Source organism: Astatotilapia calliptera, chromosome 15 (assembly GCF_964374335.1).
Source record: "Astatotilapia calliptera chromosome 15, fAstCal68.1, whole genome shotgun sequence".
NCBI classification, from domain to species: domain Eukaryota; kingdom Metazoa; phylum Chordata; class Actinopteri; order Cichliformes; family Cichlidae; genus Astatotilapia; species Astatotilapia calliptera.
Window position 1 is genome coordinate 30145743 of NC_137436.1, and position 22400 is coordinate 30168142.

General features: G+C 39.7%; 1 protein-coding gene across 2 annotated transcripts; it reads right to left on the bottom strand.

Moving 5' to 3' along the window:
• Positions 1 to 352: 352 nt before the first annotated feature.
• On the bottom strand, positions 353 to 18990 carry lbr (lamin B receptor). 2 transcript variants are annotated; one of them, XM_026142733.2, is made up of 14 exons: positions 18826 to 18990; positions 14062 to 14236; positions 13356 to 13571; positions 7424 to 7507; positions 6484 to 6670; positions 6088 to 6284; positions 5908 to 5962; positions 5470 to 5664; positions 5266 to 5369; positions 4251 to 4376; positions 3962 to 4130; positions 3780 to 3860; positions 3239 to 3361; positions 353 to 2261 (listed from the first exon to the last, which is right to left on the bottom strand). In XM_026142733.2, exons 2-14 carry the CDS (start codon positions 14230 to 14232, stop codon positions 2101 to 2103), a joined length of 1869 nt encoding a protein of 622 aa, XP_025998518.1. In that variant the 5' UTR covers positions 14233 to 14236; positions 18826 to 18990; the 3' UTR covers positions 353 to 2100. The 2 variants fall into 2 exon arrangements, with proteins under 2 accessions (XP_025998518.1, XP_080145977.1); XM_080289851.1 differs by lacking the exon at positions 7424 to 7507 and having other exon boundaries at positions 768 to 2261; positions 18826 to 18982.
• Between the last annotated feature and the right edge of the window lie 3410 nt (positions 18991 to 22400).

The window sequence follows — 22400 nt, forward strand, 5'->3', positions numbered from 1 at the left end:
AGTAAATCCGTTGGGAATCTTTCTTTGCCTTTAGACAATAATTGTGATGGCAAAAGAACCAAACGGGACAGGTGAAGAAAAAAAATAAATAAATAAAAAAATATGAAGGCTCACTTGGACAGATATCCAATGCAGAGCCCTAGGACGTCAAATGTCTAATCCAAGCTGTATGTGACATCTCACCCAGCCATACAAACCTCCCGATATGGAGCAAGGCTGAAACACCTTCCTGTCCAGTCTGTTCTGGGAGAGAGACACTCACTTATGTCTCATTAAAGCCAGCCACCAACATTTCTGTTAATATTGCAGATGCCCTCTTTTCAAATGAAATAAACAAATACAGACAAGAAAATGAAATACTGTAATTCTTTATTTCATGCCGCAACATTTGTACAGATTAGCTTTGTCCCAGTTGCTGTCACAGAACTGATAGGCAGCTTCCTGGACTAGTTAATATTCTTATTTATTGCTGTCATATATCAAAATACATCCAAAGTATTGCTCACCAGTCACAGTCAAAGCAAACAAGTTTTGTATTACCACAATGGGTCCTGGAGCAAAGAGAATGGTCAACGTCTCAAGGATCAGACTTAATTGTTTTCCCCTCTCTAATCAGGTGAAGAGTATATACACCTTTCTAAAACCCTTTACTCAATTCTGAATTTTGTCTAGAACCATGGCAGATCTAAGTGTGGAAACAGTGGCCTACAGTGGTCAAAATTAAAAAGCAACATTAAATATCTAATGAGAAACATTACTGGCATTACTACTTTTACTTACTTTAATTAAAACATGATTAAAAAATATTTACATGGTATTCAGTCAGAACAGCATTAAAAAAAAAAAAAAAAAAAAAAAAGCTACCCAATGGAGTTATCTATTGCTACTTGTATTATCGCCTACAGTTGCACAGGCATAAAAATACTTAATTTGGATTTGAAAATGCACAGGTTACAAATGCTTACACAGTCGACTGCTCCTCATGTTGTCACAGTATAAACTTCACTAAGTGGTCACTGTCAGCTGACCTGGCAAGTTAAAGCTTGAAAAGATAAAAACACCAAATTGATGTGACACTGCAGAGAAATCATCACCCAGAACACGATGAGGCAAACATCTAGAAATAACTGTGGGAAATGTGGGGAGGTGAAAAAAAAAACAAACAAAGTTCCATCACCTGTGATGTGGACACTTGCCACATGTTCATATTAGAAAATTACATATTCACAAGTTTATGTCATGTAGCTGTGACATTACACTCATAATTACACACACTGCCTCCCAGAGAGCACCAAGGAGGAAGAAGTGGACAGTGAGTGAATCTGAGGTAGCAAAGCCAAATTTAAACACTTTGGAAGTGATCACGCAAAAAGAAAGAAAGAAAAAAAAAAAATGCTTTGACGCATTAGTGCATTTTTCTCAAAGCCTCTAATACCATTTTTACAATTTCAAATCAAAACTAGATCTCTCTATAAAAGTATTCACATCAAAATTAAGACAAAACTTTTCTAATCTGACTTTCTGACAACATCCCTGGTCCTGAGAAGAAACACGAGTCCTAGTTCCACTGTACAGCTTATCAGAGAGGGGTAGCATGTTTCCATCCCATCCTTCACAATATGCACAAGCCACAGAATTCCTAACAGGAAGCCATACTTACAAAATCATCTGTATTAGCCAAGCTGATGCTGTAAAATTTTTAGAATTGGGGCACAGTAACATGTCCCAAAAACATAAGCATAAGCATGTGGTGTGTTATTCTTTAAGTATAAAAACAAAATATGTATATACAAAAATATACATCCTAACAAGACATTCCTAGCAGAGGCGTTTCATTTTTCCCCTCGTTTTGTAAACTTTTATGTATACATTTTAATTTTTTTTAATTATAAAAAAAGGCAATTTTCAAAAACTCAATATCATGATCATCAAAAATTCAGTCCTCCTTCAGTTCAGAATTAAGCAATCAAAAAAATAAAAAGTACAAAAGGTCAAATCGGTCAATCCATTCATATTTTGGGAGCCTTCACACAGCTGTTTATACTGGGTTTAAAACAAACAAAAAATGTCCTCAGCTCTGAGTGTCCAGGGTCGATTTCCTCAGTAGACGCGGGGGATGATCCGGTAGCGGACAGTTCTGCAGTACTCGTCCCATGCCGAGCCGTACTTCCTCCTGCACTCGCTCATGTCACGCGAGTCTCGGTGTACAAGCAGGATGATGAAGTAGATCATGTAGTACCACGGCAGGAGGTGGCTGAAACCTGCAGTGACAAAACATCGCTTTAGCCTGACTGTACTCCAGAACATTTTTTTCCAAGTTAATATCAGAAACATTAGAGAGACACTCAAGACAAATGGAAACATTCACAGATTAACGACGACGTCCAGGGAAAAGTTAAAAAACTTTTGGAGCAGAATTGAGTCTTTAAACCAGATTACACCATGGCAATGTGCAGTTTTTATGTCCCTGTGAGGATTCAAACTAGTACCAAACATCACATTGTGTTCACCTGAGGGCAAACCAACACAATGAGAGACTGAACTACTTACATGGGCACATTAATTTCAACATGAGATTTTCCCTTTGCACACATCACAAAATGAACAACTGAAATAAATAATAAACACAGAATTTCAAAAATATTGAATAGATATTTGATGCCATGAGTCTCTTGAAGAAGTCTTCTTCAAGAGAAAAAACACTGACAGAGCTACCAGATAAACAGGTAAAGCTTTGAACTCTGTGGTGCAGGAAGTAAAGATGGATGGCAGTGGAGCTGCTTTGTTTTCCCACTTAAAAATTATTAGTTGGATTGTTGCAAAACAAATATGTAATCAAATTTACTGACAGCCCACTATGTAAAGGAGCTGCAGTTTACCATTAGTTTACAGATCACCCCCACACAATGGTCGCCCCTCTCTGGGCTTGGTTCTGCAGGAGGTTTCTTCCTGTTAAAAGGGACTGCTTCCCTCCTATTGTAACAAAAGTGCTGGCTCACAGGGGGGCTGTCTGATTGTTGGCGTTTTCTGTTTTATTGTTGGGTCTTTACCTTACAATATAAAGCACCTTAAGGCGACTTGTTTTGATTTGGTGCTATATAAAAATGACATGAACTTAAGAATAATAGGGTGCTTCTGTGCTGCTACAAACTCCTCTGCCTGTCCTGCTCTCGACTTGTTTTGTATTTAGCATCCTACATTCTTTATTACATTAACTGTAAATGCCAAGCAAACTCACCACAGGGTAGGGACCAGGCCAGAGCCATGATGAGGTCTCCCAAATAGTTAGGGTGGCGAACCACTCCCCACCAGCCAGAGACCAGCAGACTTTTCCCTGTAGCTGTAGGGATCGTTTTCAAATCTGGAGAGACAACAAGAATAAAAAGATGACTGAATAGTACCAACATGTACTGAGAAACATGCAATAACTCATTTGTGTTTCATTTCATTTTCTCTTTATGTAATGTTGATAATTAAGATTTAGGCCATTCTAACACTGCATGAGATTGCTGTTTAGACTGACGAGTATTATAAACTGAATGAAAAAAAAAAAAAGGACTGGGTACCATGTGGGCAATAGAACCCCATCAGCCTTCAACAGCTGAGGGGTTAATTTAAAAAAAACAAAAAACACAATCAGAAAAAAAAAAGTGTATTTAGTGGACCATTTCATCTTAGTACTATTACCTCAGACAATAAAGAATGTTCATCAGGAAAAGAAACATGAGCCTGTTGCATAAACGAGACTTAATTTGGGATAAGCCCACAGGAGAACTTACGGGACAGTTTAGGGTTGGATGGGTTTCTCCTGAAGGCATTCTTCTCAGAGTTAGATTTTCTGAAGATATAGAAGCCAATCACTGAAATACAGAGAGAAAGGACACAAACACCAGAATGACTCAGCAAAATATTAAAAACATATGAAGAGGGTGAGTGAATTCAGTTTCATGCTCTCCCTCACATTTGAGTGTGACGATGGCTATGACTGCTGGCAGGCTCAGGGCATTGGGATGGAGGACCAGGTAATACGCTTGCAAGGTGTACGTAAAAGGAACCCACACCAGATCACCAAAAGCCAACATGAAGCCAAAACCATCATGCATCAAGTCCATGGTGGTCAGGATAGCCTCCTGGGAAACAAACACATTCATTTGGTCTGAACAACAGATAGACTGGCAAGTTTACAACCTGTGAACCTGACCAGTTACTTCGTGTAAAATTGGCATAGAAAAATACTCTGCTGAGCTTACCTCATTCCAGAGGCCGTCCACCACGTAGAGCAGCTGGAACAGGTTCACTAGGATCATGGCATATGATGGAGCATCAAGATTGTGCTTCTTCATCTCAGCCAACGCCATGGCAAAGTTGATCAAACACTGCACACATAAAACACACAGAACTAAAATTATTAGGAAAGATTCCTGATCACCCGTAATGCAGAACTGCCATTTGTGGAGAACGCAAAAAAATGTTAAAAATGTGTGGGAAAACCTAATGCTGAGGCAGCATCAAAGCAGCATACTTTAAACTACTGAGGTTTTGTAGACACATGACCACCAACCAAGTGACATTAACTTTAGCTGCCATTTTGGACATGTAACAACAAAGGATGACATGAATAAGGCCATATTCACGCAGGTGTGACCAGTCAGGGATACCCCTGAGATACAATATTATACCAGTTTTCCTACCAACCAGTGGTTGCTACACATCCAATACGCCCAACAACTCTTGAGTCACTTGCGAAACCACAAAAGTCCACTGTTCTGTCTCTCCCTACCCATCTCACCTCATATCTCCATAAGTGTCATCAAGATTAACAACCTTTCCACTCCTTGTACTCTTTATAGCTGCCCTCACTTCTTCATTCACTAACTGTCGTTTATCGGTCTCTTATGTATCATTTTCTTTATTCATGAACTCCTCAAAGGACTCATTCCATCTTCTTAACACACTTTACTTAGTCAGTAGTACATTTCTATCACTTTCCCTAACCATCCTAACCTAAACTTAAAAAAATTAATTTAAACAATTCAAAGATATTCAGCTCAATATAGAAGGAACGTCTTTCTTCTTTAAATCAAATCTAAACTGATGCTCTAATTTAACCCTACAGCAGCAGACAGACACAAGGAACTCTTTTAGTAATATCAGATGACTTAAATTTAAAAGGTATTTCCCTGGATGGCCAGCAGAGAGCGCAATGTGTGCTTCAGACTAATTTTAAACAGATGAAGCAGAACTAATGAAACAAAGACAACCCACCCAGCCAATGAGTCCAGGGCGCATCTCACAGAAGAATTTCAGATCAAAGTTTTTGATGCGGGGATTAAGTTCACGTCCTTTGAAAAAGTCATAAACCACATTGCCTGGAGAAAAGACAGAAGCAAACTCAAGGTCTGCTGATTTACATAAACTGGCAAATTAAACAGATGAAGGGGCACAACAGAATGTACGCAATCTTCTTACCCGAGTTTCCCCCCAGTGCCAGCTCTTCTGAGGCGGCATAGCGAGAGCGAACATACAGGTAGATGCTGAGCAGGACGGAGATGATGAAGGTGGCAGTCGCCAGCTGGAGGAAGTGGCTGTGGATGTAGGTAAGATCAGCACCCTGGTGCACTGCTACTGCCACCACTATAGCACTCACCATTATGGCAAAGAAACCTGGAGGTACACACAGAGGCCGAAAAAAATATACTGAAGACCACAACTAGAATAATAATAAATATCATGACACAAATAAATGACTATAGTTCTTTACTATAAACAGTGTAGCACAAAAAAAAAAAAAAAAAAAAGGACAGAGACATTTATTGGTTCAGATGAAGCTACAGTTACAAATGAGTGATCGTCAATGACGTGACTTAGTAGTATGTTCTTATTGGGAGTGGCTTCACACAGACTCACCATTGGTTCTGTACTTCAGCCTCACTCCAGACCTCAGTGGCATGCCCTCACTCAGCTAGAGAAAAAGAGACAAACACCAGCAGCACTTTAGTGGAGCCACTTGGAAAAAGACAGATTGAAGTTGAAAGCCAAACATCAACTTAGGGTTTCTATTTAAAAATTTCAGATCTTCTCACTCACTTTTCCAACTGGCAGGATGTAAAGCAGTGCCTGAAATAAGATCCAGAGGATGACAAAGCAAAGAGCCTGGGCATCCCAGAAGGTGTCAAGTGGAGGCAGAGGAGGGGGGGCGTTGATCAGACTGGGGTCCGTTAGGTTGCCTTGAAGTATTACAAAGAGAACCCAGGCTGGCAAGAAGAGCAGCCAGAAGTACGCTCCTGTAGGCAAGACAAGAAACAGCAGGAATATTAACAATATCAGTTTGGTCAGGTTCAGCTTTTCCTCGGCATCTCTACCACCATGCTCCGATAGATAGTTAATTTTTTGTGTGTCTAACTGATTACAAATACACAGAGTTCGTACAAGCTCACAGAAGTGAGGCTGTGGCATGAAAATGCATTTTTCCTATCCTCCTACCCATCTTCCCTCCAAAGTCGAGTGGGGCGGAGGGGATGGTGGATGGGGCTGCAGCCTCCTTAGCCTTTTTTTCTGGCTGATCTGGTTTGGCTTCAGCTGGTTTGGCATCTCCGTCAGCCTTCCTACGGCGTAGATTATAAGGGCCTTGGTTTTTCTCAGACTCTGCCTCCACCTTAGCTTCAGACTTCTGGAATAAGATTTTGGGTTATTTAGAATTGGACACAAGTCAACAATTCATATTAATACAACTCAAAAGCATAACAATTTCAGCCAATCAGTAGGATAATGCAATCCAACCATTTGCATCTCATACAGAGGAAATCGATAGAACAAGAAACAAAGTTACTAATATCGAAATATCACAACACAAAACTGCCTACACCTACAAGCCTACACTACTACCTACACTGACAAAATACATGAATGAAATAATTAGGAGATTAAGTGTCTTAGCCCAATAAAGATCATTGCCATTTGCTGCTATGAAAAGAACATCTTTTTTTCCAGCCAGAAAACAACAAATAAACTGTCAGAAATCTGCAGTAAATAAACATTAAAGTCAAAGAAGAAAAAGTTTTATATCTTAACTTAAATGCAGCACAGATTACTGCACACAGGACTTTAGACTGTCAGAAACAGGCACAGTAAAGAGGCAGCACATGCTAGTGCAACATGTGACTAGTTAAATGAAGTACAGTCTTGTGAGAGGAGCCCCCCCTCAGAAAACATACATGGGCCCCCGACGTGCATGCATCATGACATTCCATCAGCTGCAACTTACCTCAGAGCCTTTTAGTTCTGTTTAAAACCTTTTCACTTGGAGTGGTCTGCACAAATGTTCTTCTATGAGCCAATTATTTTGAGACACTTGAACCTTTTTAAATAAAAGTTTTGACACGTTTTTTGGGGTTTTTTTTTTAAATTGCAAGACAAAACTCACCTCAATCACTTTGCTAGCAGTGTTATTCTCCTCTTTCTTTTCATGCTTATTGTTGCTACTGTTCTCTGCTGCCTTTGTCTGTTCCTGCTCAGCAAACAATGGAGGGTGATTGATGGAAATGACAGAGACAAAAACAAAAGAAAATAAAAAACAATGTGAGGAACATACAGAGGGAGTGTGATTGTGTTATGGTCAAACACCAGAATGAATGACTCACAATTTCCCCACAAGGACAAGGTACTGATGAATTAGGACATTTGATAATGGACTGGATCTTGCCAGAAATCTGTGGGCTATTTCACAGTTAATGGGACAACCTCTGTACTGCACACATTTTTTAAAATGTATTTTGGGTAGGGATGTTCCTGGCAACAAATCTACAGTTGTCTAAACGAGGGGAAAAACCCAAACATTTGCATTAGTCCAGTCATCACGTTCCTTGTTAACCAAATCATGTTTTAAGTGTAACTGAAATGTGTGTCACCTGAATTTCCATTCTAGTATTTCACACCCTGGTGCATAATTTGGCCAAATCTGTGGGCACTATAATGTCTTTGAACCGGTAACTTGTGTTGTACATTAATAAACTAAGAATATTTTTATCTGTCTGGCATTAGCAATGGCAGCAATGTTTACATATCTAGTTTTGCACATCCTTTGTACAAGGAGAATCCACAGTACACATTACAATCTCATGCTATGGCACACTAAGTAGCACTCTCCACAAAAAAGAAATATATAAATAAATAAATCACTACAAGTGAAATAATATACTCATGTGGCAAAGTGAAATAGCAGAACTTCATTAAGCACACAACCACTATCAACAAAAAAAATTTAAAAAAAAAAAAAATGAACCCATTGGTCCAGGACCTTATGAAAGATTACTATAACTGAAAGCAATGTAGACAAGTGCTGCTCTTAGCGTGGAGACGACTGTCATCTAGTCACAGTTCACTTTTATCGTTGCAAGCGTCTCATGAAGTACTTAGTGCGTCCTTAGCTTTCTGCTTCTTAATTCTTCAATTTCCAACTCCAAATATTATCTGGACACATTTTTGACTGATTGCATCGTTTGATGGGTGTCAAGTTTTATGAAGGGTGACTTTGACAAGACTATGTCTGTCTAAGCAACCCACTGGCAAACGGCATTGCAGTGAAATGATTGATATAATGATGATAATAATAATACATTTTATTTATAGGCACCTTTCAAGACCTTCAAGGTCACCTTACATTAATACAAAATAATTAAAAACAAAAAGGTAAAGACAACAAAAAACAACTATAAAAGCTAATTAAAGTAAAAAACAGAATAAGACTGAGGCATGATGAAGTGTATGCAATTCTGAATAGATGGGTTTTAAGATGTGATTTAAAAGTAGAGAGAGGGAGTTTGTAGTCCAGAAATCTGGTGGATGTGTTCTAAAGTCTCACGGCAGAACAACTAAAGGCTCTGAGTCCCATGGTAGTCAGGCGAACAGGTGGAACAGACAGAAGGGACTATATAACACTGATATAGTCAGGTAACTAAAGAAGAGACTCTCTATATGTAGTATGTCTTCATTATAACAGTTACCTGCATTTATACGCTTTCTGCTGGCATTCTTCAACTTCTCCTTATCATGTTTTTGACAATCACTAATATTCTATAGTACTCCTCCCCTTTGTGAGTGTGGACGCTTCATCTCTTTGCTCTTGAATGCTTTGCTTCTTATATTGATTTTTATTGATTTTTATGCTGATTTTTTCCCTTTTTTTTATTATTAATACTGCTATTACAGTATTATTAAATACTGTAAACTCTCTGAATGCAGCTGTATTCATCAGTGGACCTGTACCGCCGGTCAGAGGAGGAGACGAGAGATTCAGCAGGTTGTTTACACTGAATAAATGGCTTATATCAGCATGTGCTGACCACTCAGTGCACTTTATCGACAACTTTAATATTTTTTGGGAACGCAGGCATCTGTTCAAAGCAAATGGATTTAATTTTAACAAGTCAGGGGTGAAACTGTTCACCTCCAACTTGTTTTATTCCATACGTCATCCATCCGTGCTTGGTGCCAAGGCTGAGATAAACGAGGAGTTATCTCATAAAGAGGAACAAACAGTACTCCAAGAACAGACAAAGCCCAGCAGAAACCTTGAGGAGGAGCTCCATTTGCCCCCACCCGGGAAGAGCCTCAGAAAGGAGAGACATCCATGGCATCTGAGGAAGAGCCTCAGAAAGGAGAGACATCTAAGGCAAGAAGAGGGGTCCCTATTTGCCTCCAACTCTCTCAACAACACCAACGACCAGGACAAGGGACCACGACCTTCCCCAGTCCCCCAAACCCCTGACAGGCCATCACCCTCCTCCCCCTCCCTTTCTCCCTCCTCCCCACACCTGAAATTCACTGAGGAGATGATGGAGCGGGTCAATGCTGGGCTCAGATCTACCCCCCGTCCCAATCCCTTTTTGTCCCCCATAAACCCCCCACCAGAGCGGCCAAAGGTTCGCCATCGAGCCCCACCCTCAACAGAGCAATCGAAGTCACATTGCCCAGCCTCGCCCCCCTTAGTTCCTCTTCATGCCCTGTCTCCGCAGTCTGATGCGTGATGTGTGAAGGGTCCGGGCTGTGAGGATTATGGCAGTGATGACTTTTCCCAGGAGAAGCTGGGACCCTGTTTACTAGAAGGTTTTAAAATTTCTGTACTTTTAGGTGACAGGAGACATGTGGCCTGGTCAAAACACAGAGAGCTGCACTCTAAAAGATCTTTAAACATAGTAAACATACCTTGTGTGCCACAGACTGCTCCCAAACACGAGGGGACAAGTAATACCTCTAAAACACTTAAGTTGGCTTTATTAAACATTAGATCTCTAGCTGGGAAAACATTTTTAATTAATGATTTAATCACTGAGCACAGCCTTGATTTTATGTTTTTAACTGAAACTTGGTTGGACCAAAGTAACAGTGGAGCTGTTCTCATCGAGACGACCCCTCCTAACTACAGTTTTATCAGTGAGGTCAGGGCGAGCAGGAGAGGAGGAGGGGTTGCTGTCTTATTTAATGAATCATTTCAATGTAAGCAGCTATCTCCTGGAAGTTTTCAGTCTTTTGAATATGTGTCTTTACAGCTGAAGGCCCCATCCAAAGTTGTGTTTCTTAATGTTTACAGGCCTCCCAAATACTGCACAGACTTTTTTTAATGACCTCAGTGAACTGCTGTCTGTGATCTGTGTTGATTTTGACTGTGTAATTATTGCTGGGGATTTTAACATTCATGTGGACAACCCTCAGGACAAAGGGACTAAAGACCTGAGTAACACTCTGTTACATGCTGAGTCAGCCCAAAGTTGCCCAGAGGCCACACATAATAGAGGACACACTCTTGACCTACTGATCTCCAAAGGCCTGAGCATTTCAAAGGTTACTGTGTCTGATGTGGGCCTGTCTGATCATTACTGTGTTTTCTTTGAAAGTAAAATCTCAGCCCACACAAATATATCAACAACAGTGATCACAAAACGGTGTATAACTGAACACAGTAGTGCAATTTTTAACCAGGTCTTCCCATTAACACCTGACCTGCCCAGAGGGTCAGTCAATGAGCTCGTCAATAGCTTCAATGCTAACATGTTAAATGTAATGGACACTATTGCTCCCATTAAGGTGAAGGTTATCTCTGGAAGGAAAAAGTCTCCATGGAGAAACTCCACACTGGTGAAAAATGAAAAAAGAGAGTGTAGGAAAGCTGAGCGCAGATGGAGAAAAACAAACCTCCAGGTTCATTATGACATTTATAAAGAGAAACTTCACAATTATAATTTACAACTGAGGAATGCAAGGAGGTCCTACTTCTCTGACATCATCACTAAAAACAGCCATAATGCTCGGGTCTTATTTTCTACAGTTGACAGGCTAACAAACCCTCCTGTGTCAGTGGCAGCTGAACTTCATTCGACCATGGCCTGCAATGACTTTGCCAAATTCTTCACTGAAAAAATCCAAAAAATTAGACAAGCAATTGGTACATCAACAGCAGATCCAGGATATGTACTGTGTCCACCAAAAAACTGTTTAAACACCATGAAACAGTTTCAACCTATTAACAGCAAAGACCTGGAGGACATCTTAGGTCAACTGAACTCCTCCTCCTGCTGTTTAGATGTCCTGCCAACAAGTTTTTTCAAAAAGGTCTCAAAGACTTTAGAGTCAGACCTGTTACAGATCGTCAACTTTTCTTTATTATCAGGTGTGTTTCCAGAATCACTAAAAACTGCTGTAATCAAACCTATACTGAAAAAGGACAATCTTGACAAGACACAAATGAACAACTACAGGCCGATCTCAAATCTCCCGTTTTTAAGTAAGATCATTGAAAAAGCAGTTTCTCAACAGCTCAGTTACTTCTTAAAACAGAATAATTGCTACGATGCCTTCCAGTCAGGTTTTAGACAGAACCACAGCACTGAAACCGCTCTGACAAAAGTGTTTAATGACATATGTCTGAACACAGACAGTGGAAAAATGTCAGTCCTAGTTTTACTGGATCTCAGTGCAGCATTTGATACAGTTGACCACAACATATTACTCAAACGACTGGAGAACTGGACAGGTCTTTCAGGAACTGTACTAAACTGGTTCAAAACATACGTAGAAAACAGGAAATACTTTGTATCAATAGGTAACTTCACATCTGAGCAGACAAGTATCACATGTGGAGTTCCCCAAGGTTCCATCTTGGGACCCCTTCTGTTTAACATCTACATGCTCCCACTGGCACAGATTATAAACAACAACAAAATAAACTATCACAGCTATGCAGATGACACACAAATATATATCACAATGTCACCAGGAGACCGAGGCCCTGTACAGGCTCTTGGTAAATGCATTGAGGAAATCAATGACTGGTTGTGCCACAATTTTCTCCAGCTAAACAAAAACAAAACTGAGGTAATAGTCTTTGGCGCCAAAGAAAAACGATTACAGGTCACCAGAGAACTTCAATCTATACATCTAAAAACCACAAACCAGGCGAGAAATTTGGGTGTAGTGATGGATGCAGACCTAAACTTAGAAAAACACATTAAGACAATAACAAAGTCAGCTTACTATCACCTCAAGAATATATCAAGGATAAAAGATCTGATGTCTCAACAGGACCTGGAAAAACTAGTCCATGCATTCATCTTTAGTAGGCTTGATTACTGTAACAGCATCTTTACAGGTCTACCTAAAAAAATCAGTCAGACAACTACAGCTCATTCAGAACTCTGCTGCTCGAGTCCTCACTAAGACCAAAAAAGTGGACCACATCAGTCCAGCTCTGAGGTCCTTACACTGGCTGCCTGTCCGTCAGAGGATAGACTTTAAAGTTCTGATGCTGGCCTATAAAGCTCTGAATGGTTTAGGACCAAAATACATCAATGACCTCCTGACCCAGTATGAACCATCCAGATCCCTCAGGTCATCTGGATCCGGTCTTTTATCAGTTCCCAGAGTCAGAACCAGACACGGAGAAGCTGCATTCAGCTTTTATGCTCCTTATATCTGGAACAAACTCCCAGAAAGCCTCAGATCAGCTGAAACACTCAGTTTATTTAAATCCAGGTTGAAGACTCACCTGTTCTCAGCTGCATTTGAATAAAGCACCAAATCCACACTTTAAGCTTAAATTTCAAAACTTACATTTAACTACTGATTTTATCTACTGTTCTGATTTTATCTGTTTTGATTTTATATACTGTTGTTTGTTTGTTTGTTTGTTAACTAGTTAGTTTATTTGCTTGTTTTATTCAATTTTAAATCATGCTTTTTATTTGTTCTTGTTTTTAATGTCTCTGTAAAGCACTTTGAATCACCTTGTTGTTGAATTGTGCTATACAAATAAACTTGCCTTGCCTATAATCAGACAATGACAAGGCAGCATAAGCACTTACCACAGGGCTGAGCCTCACTTCCACTGTATCCTTCAGTCTGGTATCTCTGCGAGAAGACGGTGTACTCTCTGTGATTGCTGTTGCAGCGACAGCTGCCGCTGTACGAGATGACGAACGACGTGTGGTCCTTGCCGGGGAGCGTGAACGGCTGCGACGGCGGGCTGGTGAGCGGGAACGAGAGCGAGAACGGGAGCGGGTCTGGAAACCAGTGACGCTCTGAGGGAAAATAACAATCGGGAGGAGAAAAAAAACTGAAAGGGGACTGCTATACGTTTATCATTTAAAAAATGTTGCAAAGATTAAAAACTGAGGCTGAATTTTCACAGAGTATCATCTTACAGTTGAAATATATTCCTGACCATACCCACGACAGTTCTAAAACGTAACTATTAGTAGAATGCTACAGACATTACAGCTACAGTGATCCCTTTTACATGACTTAATAACTGCATACCAGTATCATCACTGATTAACAATCCAGTCTGTGTTTTCTCTTTTATCTTTCCTTTAGAACAAAAATATAACTAATTTAAAGCATTAGCGCTTCATGGTTTGAACCTACACCCACAGTGGTTAATGTGCAGATCTGACTTCAATGTTGAGAAAAGAAAAAAGAAAAAGAAAAAAAGAATTCACAATAAAGCACTCCGTGAAACCGAGTGAAGAGTCAGCTGCAGTTCACAAGAGCACGTGACTCTGATCCTACCTTAATGTCTTGCTCCTTGAGCTCCAGCTCTGTACCATCTTTGTAGATGACAGTGTAGAGCTGGCTTTTGGAATCAAAGCCCAGCACCTTGACCTGATAGTACAGGCTGCTGCCGGGCCAGCGGCCCATCACAGTGTCCCCTTTCTGGTACTTCACAGTAGGCATCTTCATTGACCTGACAAGGAGTTAATCAAAACAGAGCACGAGTTCAGTACAGAAGGAAGTACAACAAGCAGGGGAGAAAGTGGCTGAAAGTGAAACAGAGAGGACAAGAGAGAGGAGCAAAGAGACTTGACCAAACTGATAGGAGATATCAGGAAAAGCAGAGCAGGACTAACTTGTTAAATAATAATTAATTTAAACCTGCCACTGGTATTTACAGTAAGGCTCAATCATTTGAAGAGAAAAAAAAAAAAAAAAAAAAAAAAAAATGGCCTCGTCACTGCAGGCGGCCCCTTCTGTCTCCTTTCGTACCACTGAAGCACAGCATATGAAAGACAACGAAGCTTGAAAGACAACAATAGCAGCATCTCAACATCTCAGTGCTTTCACTTTTACTTGACAGCTTTGGCAGTAACTTTGAACTTTTGATAAAGTGCAACGGTGGCCAGGCAATACATCTGTAGTGACTGATCTTAAATATCGTTAGTCATCTTAAGTTACTCTGATGCACCACAGTATGACAACGGTCTCAAAAACTTGAACATTCTCACAGAATGTGCTTTGCAAACACAGAATGGAGCAGCAGCAGCAGCATCGTGTTAGTGAGGTCCTGTTATGAAGCAGAATATTTTCACATAACCATCTTAACATTCTGAAGGCAAGAATGACAAGCCGATTTGCTGGATCCAACCAACAAATCAGACATTGTACATGACCGGTAAGCAACCTGTCATCCATCTACATGCAGTGTTTTTTGCTCCCTCTGTGTTTATTTTTTTAATCCAAATTCTATAAACCACACTAAATGCTCAGCAGAAAAACACACCTAAAATACAGCATTATTACTAGTTACTCAGCTGAAAAGAAGACTTTTAGATCATCACTGCACTTATCAGTCTTATATTTCTCATGACCAAATATCAAGCAGATGTGAGAATAATGATAACACTGTCACATGGAGGAAAAACAATGAAGAATGTGGATTTTATAACCTAGTAATAAAAAGTTCTTAAAATGTGCTCTTAAAATGAGAATACGAGCTCTTCCAGTGTAAAAAACACAGCCTGTGGACACAGAGTGTAACCAGCTTTATCATCTTTCTGGACACTAGACCAGAATTTACAACATTAACAGGGTGATATATTCAATTAATCCTGTAACTAGCATTTAAAACCAGAAACCCAGCACTAAAGTGTCTACTGAAGTGACAGCAAACTTCCGTAAAACCACTGATTTCTCTCCCCCAGACAGAGTCACTGCCCCCTGCTGGATTTACAAAGAATCCAGGTTTGAGGCTTTTCTGCACCAGAAGCTTAGACCATCTTTTATATACAGCCTATGTTTGCAAAGTACTGCAGGAAATATAATTCATAATGTAACTGCACAGTGCAATTGTATTGAGAAAATATTTAAACCAAAGATGGAGAAGATGTTGCTTAGAGCCGTGAGTCTAAACACGAACTTAATTAGAGGACGAAAAATAAAATTCCACTATAACTACAACCTGACCAGAGATAACTAGCCTGCTGTGGCCACTCACCAAAGATTTATGCTTCAAAAGAATTAAGGCAAAACATATCTAACCTGAGGACATCATAATACAAGGCTACATCCAAAGTTAAGGCTAAAACCCCAAACTACACAGGAATACAAAAAGTCCACCCTGTCATCACTTCTGGGGTTTTTTTGTTTTTGTTTTTTTGGCAGATGTGTGAAACCATCTTGGCAGAACAGGGGTGGTGCAGCAGCTTTCTGAGGTCATCCTCATATACAGAGGTTAAATGCCATTTTTGGCAACCAACTGTCAAGCTTGTTTCCTGTGTCTCCATTTATCCACCCAGTGATGTTATAGATATTCAGTTTACAATTTCACAATTGTATTAACTAACACTACGGAATGGCAAAATCCAACAGGAGTGCTCATCACTGGACACAAAGAGGAGGGCCAGGCAAAGTCAGCATTATAGAACATCAGTGACCTGGGAGGCTCAGTGTCTAGAAAACCAACACACTACTGCAGAATTGCTGACAAGTCTGTCCCTGCGAGGTTTATCCAGAGCTGTCTGTCCCAGTGGGTCGCTCCATTCAAGTCACAGCAACAGGCAAGGAATTTCACACAAACTGTCTCTGTATTCATGAATTTACTACTTTTGACCTGAACACGTATTCACTGGTTTACCTTTGCTGATAACCTCTTTAGGCAGCAAATTATCAGAATGCAGTTTAACTCTGTGACTTCTAATATTTAAATACTTATTTTATGGAAATAAAGCGTTTTAAGTTGTTTATTTTCCTTTGGTAGAAGTCAAGATATTTTACAATTGCAAATAAATAAAAACATTTTTTTAAATCCTGGTTTCCCTTTCTCATTAACCATTTTCTTGATAATAGTCTAGTACTGAAATGTTGAAAATTGCATATATTTCTACAACAGAATAATGGATCAGTACTTTAATAACCACATGAAAGGAATGCCAGACTTTACAGCATTCAAGAAGAGTTTTGGTTTCAAGCTTTAATCCCGATCTGTTCTGATAATAGTTTCAAACCACATACCCCAATGACAGCCAATGTCAGCAGTGATGCTAATTAAAATTCCATACTCCAGTAAATGGCATGTAGGATGTGCTTTGAGTTATTTTTGTTTTGTTTTTTTAACTTTACACAACATTTACTGAGATGTGACTGTCTCTATTGGTATATTATTGTATTGTTCTGAATGTCCTAATCTTACAATCTGAAACTAAAAAGTGAAACTAATAAAAACTGAATTAAAACCTTTGTAAATATTACAAATTAAATTGAAACAAGTACATTCACCAGGAATCTATCTGAAAGCAAAAAGTCAAACTATAGTGAAACGAAAATTAAAATATAAAATATAATAACTCTTTGAAAGTTGTACTTTCTACCATCAAACGTCAGAAATTAAGCATGGTGTACCCATCAATGAAATACTTTTTCTTCAACTTGACAATTAGTCTCTTGTTTGCCTTTATAATCACACAGTAACTCCACTAACTTACAAAGGCTCCAACTGTCCAATCACCACCGTTATAACAAAAAAAGCAGGAAAAGTGATAAATTTCCACTGCTAACTGATCGAATCTTCGAAAAACACAAAAACCCACAGCATCTGCGCAAACACCCCATCTCACAACAGGACACACCCAAAGTATGTCCCAATGCTGCTTTCCTGGCTCGCGTGCAGGCTTCCATATGGGATATGTGGTGTCTCCTGACTGAGGAGAGTTCCCCCTCAGATCCCCCCTTTGGGCTGATGAAAAGATATGGCTATAACGTGGGTGGGGTTTAAAATAGAAGACAGGCAGCCACCCTATCCACCCCTCAGCTTTGTGCTGAAAACTGCCCCACCTGGTACGCAGTCCATTTGAAATGTAACATGCGAGTCAAGTTGTAAACTCACACCAAAAAGTTAGATAAGTCATCTAAAAGGACAAAGGGTATGTACTCGAGCATCTCTAGAGTAGGTCAAACCGAACCGTTTTATTTTGGTCCACATAAAAGGAAAGGCAGATAACCCACAGCAGCACAAACTTTACTCGGACTATTAAGGCGCCATCAAATGTCATGTTACTGCAGTGTGTAGACATACTGTAGTTCACACAGTCTTATACTGGTAAAAAGAATACTGAGTATAAACCGTATCACGACCGCACTCATGTGGCTTCAAATGTTAAAAAAGGCGCACTTTTGTATGCATTTTCCTCCTTTTTCACTCCCTTTAAATATATGCATTATACAATTATATACATATGTGTATGTGAGATATGACATACATGTGAATAACTGTCAAAGCGCCGCTTTTACTGATTGCTTTAACTGCAGTTTTTGCGCTTGGGCTAGTGGGGTAAGCGACACTTTTCACGTACCCTCAGATAACATAATAGTTTTTGCCAAAGTGCAGGAGCTGTTTCTTTAACGAAATACGCTAGCTTAGTTAGCTTCGAGATAGCGCGGATGCAACTACAATCGACAGAAAAGGAAAGGAGGGAAAACGTCATGCATTCAAATACTTCTGGCGAAGAAAGCAAAAGCACCCGCCATAGAAACAATACGTGGGCACGCATGAATAAGTTCGGCAAAGCTAAACTCGCTGACGATAACGCAACAAACCCTTTAAAAAAGGACACACAGGCAGCTGAAATTACGACTGAGTTAAACGTTCACGTTACGATCGCTTAAAGACTATGTTTCACTACCGGGCACCGTCTAATTTCTGAACTGTCTATCGTTAATCTGCTTGTTGGCGAATAGCCCGAACAGAGGTGGGTAGTTAAATTCGCAGTTCCGCTTACCAAAACCGACAAACTCTAATAAAAACTTGACCTATCGAAGAGCAAGGTTACCACCACACGTTAAAACAAATTCGTCCAACTAATTTTTTTGGTTGTGGGTTTTTTTTTCCCACTTCAACCAACAGAAACAAGATAACCTTTCAGAAATTAGCCAAAGCCTACAACGCCGTTATACGACCAGCTTGAGTTAGCTTCGGCTAAGCCCCAGTTTCCCAACAAAGAGAAACGTAAAGAGTAGTTGCTCTTTGCATTGCCAACACATGCAATTGGAAGACGGACTTACCTTAATATTGTGCGAATAATTCCAGTAAGTACAACTGCTTAAAATATCCCGATCACGACGACGAATTAATAAATTAAGCTTAATATTTTTAAAAACGAACTTTGCTAACGTTTGACGTAGAACTCGTTCTCCCTCCCTCTTCGGGCAAAACCCACCAGTGACTTCAAAGGCGCGAAGGCTTTCGATTGGTTAGTCCAGCGTTCATTTCAAACGACTCTGCGATTTCATTGGCTGTCGGTGGATTTTAACTGTGTTGGGATTGGCTTTGAGAGAGTCACGACTACTTTGTTTACCGGTATTAAATTACTGTCAGACAAAACAGCGGTATTGACAATAATATCCCAAATTAAACTGTGTATGTATAATATGAATACTTTTTGCTTCATAAACGCGAACATTCTGGAGGGCATAATGAAAATTATTATTATGAGACTAACAATGTTGGAATAAAAATAGTATTAATATAAACGTATTTTTCAAACTGTTAATACTTAACAGTTGCTATTTTTGTTAGTACAGCCTACTTTAACTGATTGCAGTAACAAAAAAATGCGGTAAAAGTGAATGGGAATCATTCACTTAATTCTCACTTTGCCTTGTCCAGGCAAAGGCTCTGGAGACACATGCTTTCACATAAGTCACCTGTGTGACATTGATTTTAATGCAGAGTTTATCACGATGCATTACAAAATCTCTGCATTTAAATTTACACGAAAATTGCATCACTATTTAGCAGTTAAGTTTTCTGTCATCAACTTCTTTTTTGCTGTAATAATGCAGCAACAGAAAACCCTTAAATCTGTGAGTCATAATGCATTTGCTTTCTCATCATAAAGATACCAATTAATTTTAGTACCCCTTCAAAAAGGTTTGGGCCTGTCTCCAATGGAAAATGACTAGGATTATAAAAAGTAAGGTTTATTTAAGTCAAGCATAAGCAAAAAGTCATGCTTATCAAATGTGTAGTCACTCACTAAAGACCTATTTTAACATGGGGAATAAACCCCCTGATAGGTCTTACTGAACCAGCTGACAAAACTGGAGTGAAAACTATTTTTATTTTTAAAACAGCCTGTCCAGTTTAAAGTAAATTTCTTGCACCTGTTTAAATATCTGCCAGATTAAAGAGAGTTGATTACAGTATGCTGGACTGAGTATTTCATATGTATGTATGTATGTGTGCTGAGGAAGATTGCCCCAAACAATGGTAGTGAAGTGAAGCAGAAATGGTGTCTGACAGCAGAAGAGCATGACTTATTTGCATGGGGGAACCTGACAGTTGACACATTATTGGCACCTGCCGCTCAAAGCTAAAGCTCATTAAGACAATAAGAGGAAGAGGGCTTGATTTCGAAAATTCAAACTCGCCAATCAAGTCACAGCATCAGTGTTGTCTCATCTTCCTCGTCCTCATCTCTGCAGCTCGGGGTGTTTTCCTGTCTTAGTGCAGCTTTCGCCACAGCACGGCTCCTCTGTGGCTGCAAGTCAAAGCAAACCTCAAATGAACTGCAGATGCACTGGCACAGAGCGCTGTATGCTCCACCCACAGGAAGCATGGCTGTGTATGTTGTAAGGTGAAGCTGCACAGGAACCAATAAAAGAGGTTTATTCTCTAAACCAGGACTCTTGGTGTAACCCAGAAAATGTATGAAGTTATTAAACTCCATAATCAAGTACCATATACCATAATCAAGATGAACTCTGATAACTAGACGCCTCTGCAAGTAACTAACAACAATCCCAAAAACGTGATTTTGCACTTAAAAAAAAACTTTAAAAAGATGTGAAGGAGCCACATCTTGCAAAGAGTTTCATTGTAAACATTTTCCTTTGACACAAGAAAAACCACAACTTGCAGTGTTAGGTTAAACTTTTAGTCTTGAGATTCCTGTGGCCATCCTTTCACGCAGCAGCAGTTTGACTGAGCTCACAGATGTCAGTGGCACTACAAGGAAGAAAATGTGCACAACATGCAAGCTTTCGATAAGTGAGCTCATTTTTAGTTAGTTTCCCCTCTTCCTGTTCACATCTGCTCAGTGTGCACGTGAGACGACGTGGAGCAGTCAGACATTATGTCACTTGACAGGCTGTGAAATGGTGTGCAGCAACAGATCTGGGAGGAGAAAAAGGAGATCGAATGCTGATTTCTGACCAAGTAGTTGGAATCTGCTCATTTCCACTTCCATGTTTCCATTGTTGAACTGCATTAAGATTAGTTTTGTATAAGTTGTTGTTTTATCATAAACTGGGCTTTGGTACTTTATTCCTCTCGAGCCGTGAAACGAGCCAGTTCAGCCAAAGTCTTTGTAGAATAAGAAGCATTTATTGGGGCGATTATTCTAAAATTTATTTCAAGTAACTTTTATTTCAGTGCATGTACAGGATCACCAGGCCAAACTGATAAAAACTGCTTTCAAAGGTGTGCTGACTCAGGCCACCCTCATTAAGTCTGTTTTGGATTGTTTGGTGGGACACATTCACAGTGTCCTGCTGAAGGTCATTTTGTAGCTGTGGCAGTGCTCACCCTGTTCCTTCATGTATATCAGTATAATCTTGACTTGAAGTTGACCCATTAGAGCATTAACTTAAATGTTCCCATTCAATTTTCCTGTTGACTCCTGGGGGAGCATAGGTCCGCAACAACCCCACTCCAACGGACTCTGTTCTGGGCTGCTCTCTTTAGCTGGGTCCACGTCATTCCGACGGCCTTCGCTTCGCTCTCGACAGATCTTCTCCACATCTGTTTGGGTCTCCCCACAAAATGTTCCCATTAAACAGTGAAAAATAGTTGAAATCAGTGATCATTTAAAAAGAAATCAGTTCTAGTATTGTATTGCAATTTTTATTTCATTTGCTCAAACAAAAACAATATGTTAGCATGTAAGAAAAGACTAGACATGAGAACAGTATGGTACATTTCAGATGATAAAAGAATACGTCTGGAAACCCCTCTACAAAACTTACTTCAGTCAGTCATCTCTGCCATTATTCCCACAAATTCACAACTTCCATTCCCTCAGCTGGATTTACAAAGTGTTTCCATCATTGAGCAGACCTCACAGCCAAAACCAAAACGTTTTTTTTTTCCCAATCAGAGATTTCCAAGCATGTAAAGAAAGCTAAGCTGCTGAACACAAAGAGTTTCTGTGACATTTAAAATGGCATGAGGGAACACAGAACACTGCAGCCAGACTCATTGGGACTTCCAAACAGGGCTTCAGGTTTACAAAAAACTAAATCACACACACTGAAGATCATCTTTGAACCCTCGTAGGCCTTGTGTATCAAAGTTTGATTGTACTTCTGAGCTGTAAGAGAAGCAGCTTCACAGCTGCATGGAAAGAAGTCATGAGTTATGTTGAAAGCAAACAGAAAAACACTGTTTTCTTGGAGGGAACAGTACCAAAGTGATTGAAACTCTCCCTTTAAAATCAACTTGACCATGATGAACAAAGAAAGAAACTGCAGATGATCATAATGACAGTCCCATAGATATTATTACTAGTCAACTTTAAATCTTTGACATATTAAATGCAACTTCGGAACAAGGCACAAACTACACAGCTCCACAAAAG

Excerpts from the sequence above, each read along its gene's own strand:
- lbr (XM_026142733.2), bottom strand. The coding sequence starts at position 14,232 with ATGAAGATGCCTACTGTGAAGTACCAGAAAGGGGACACTGTGATGGGC. Across the intron at positions 3,861-3,961 it reads AGCCATCGTCACACTCAAAT|TGATTGGCTTCTATATCTTC; the intron begins GTGAGGGAGAGC and ends TCTGTATTTCAG. Across the intron at positions 3,362-3,779 it reads ATCCAACCCTAAACTGTCCC|ATTTGAAAACGATCCCTACA; the intron begins GTAAGTTCTCCT and ends TTGTCTCTCCAG.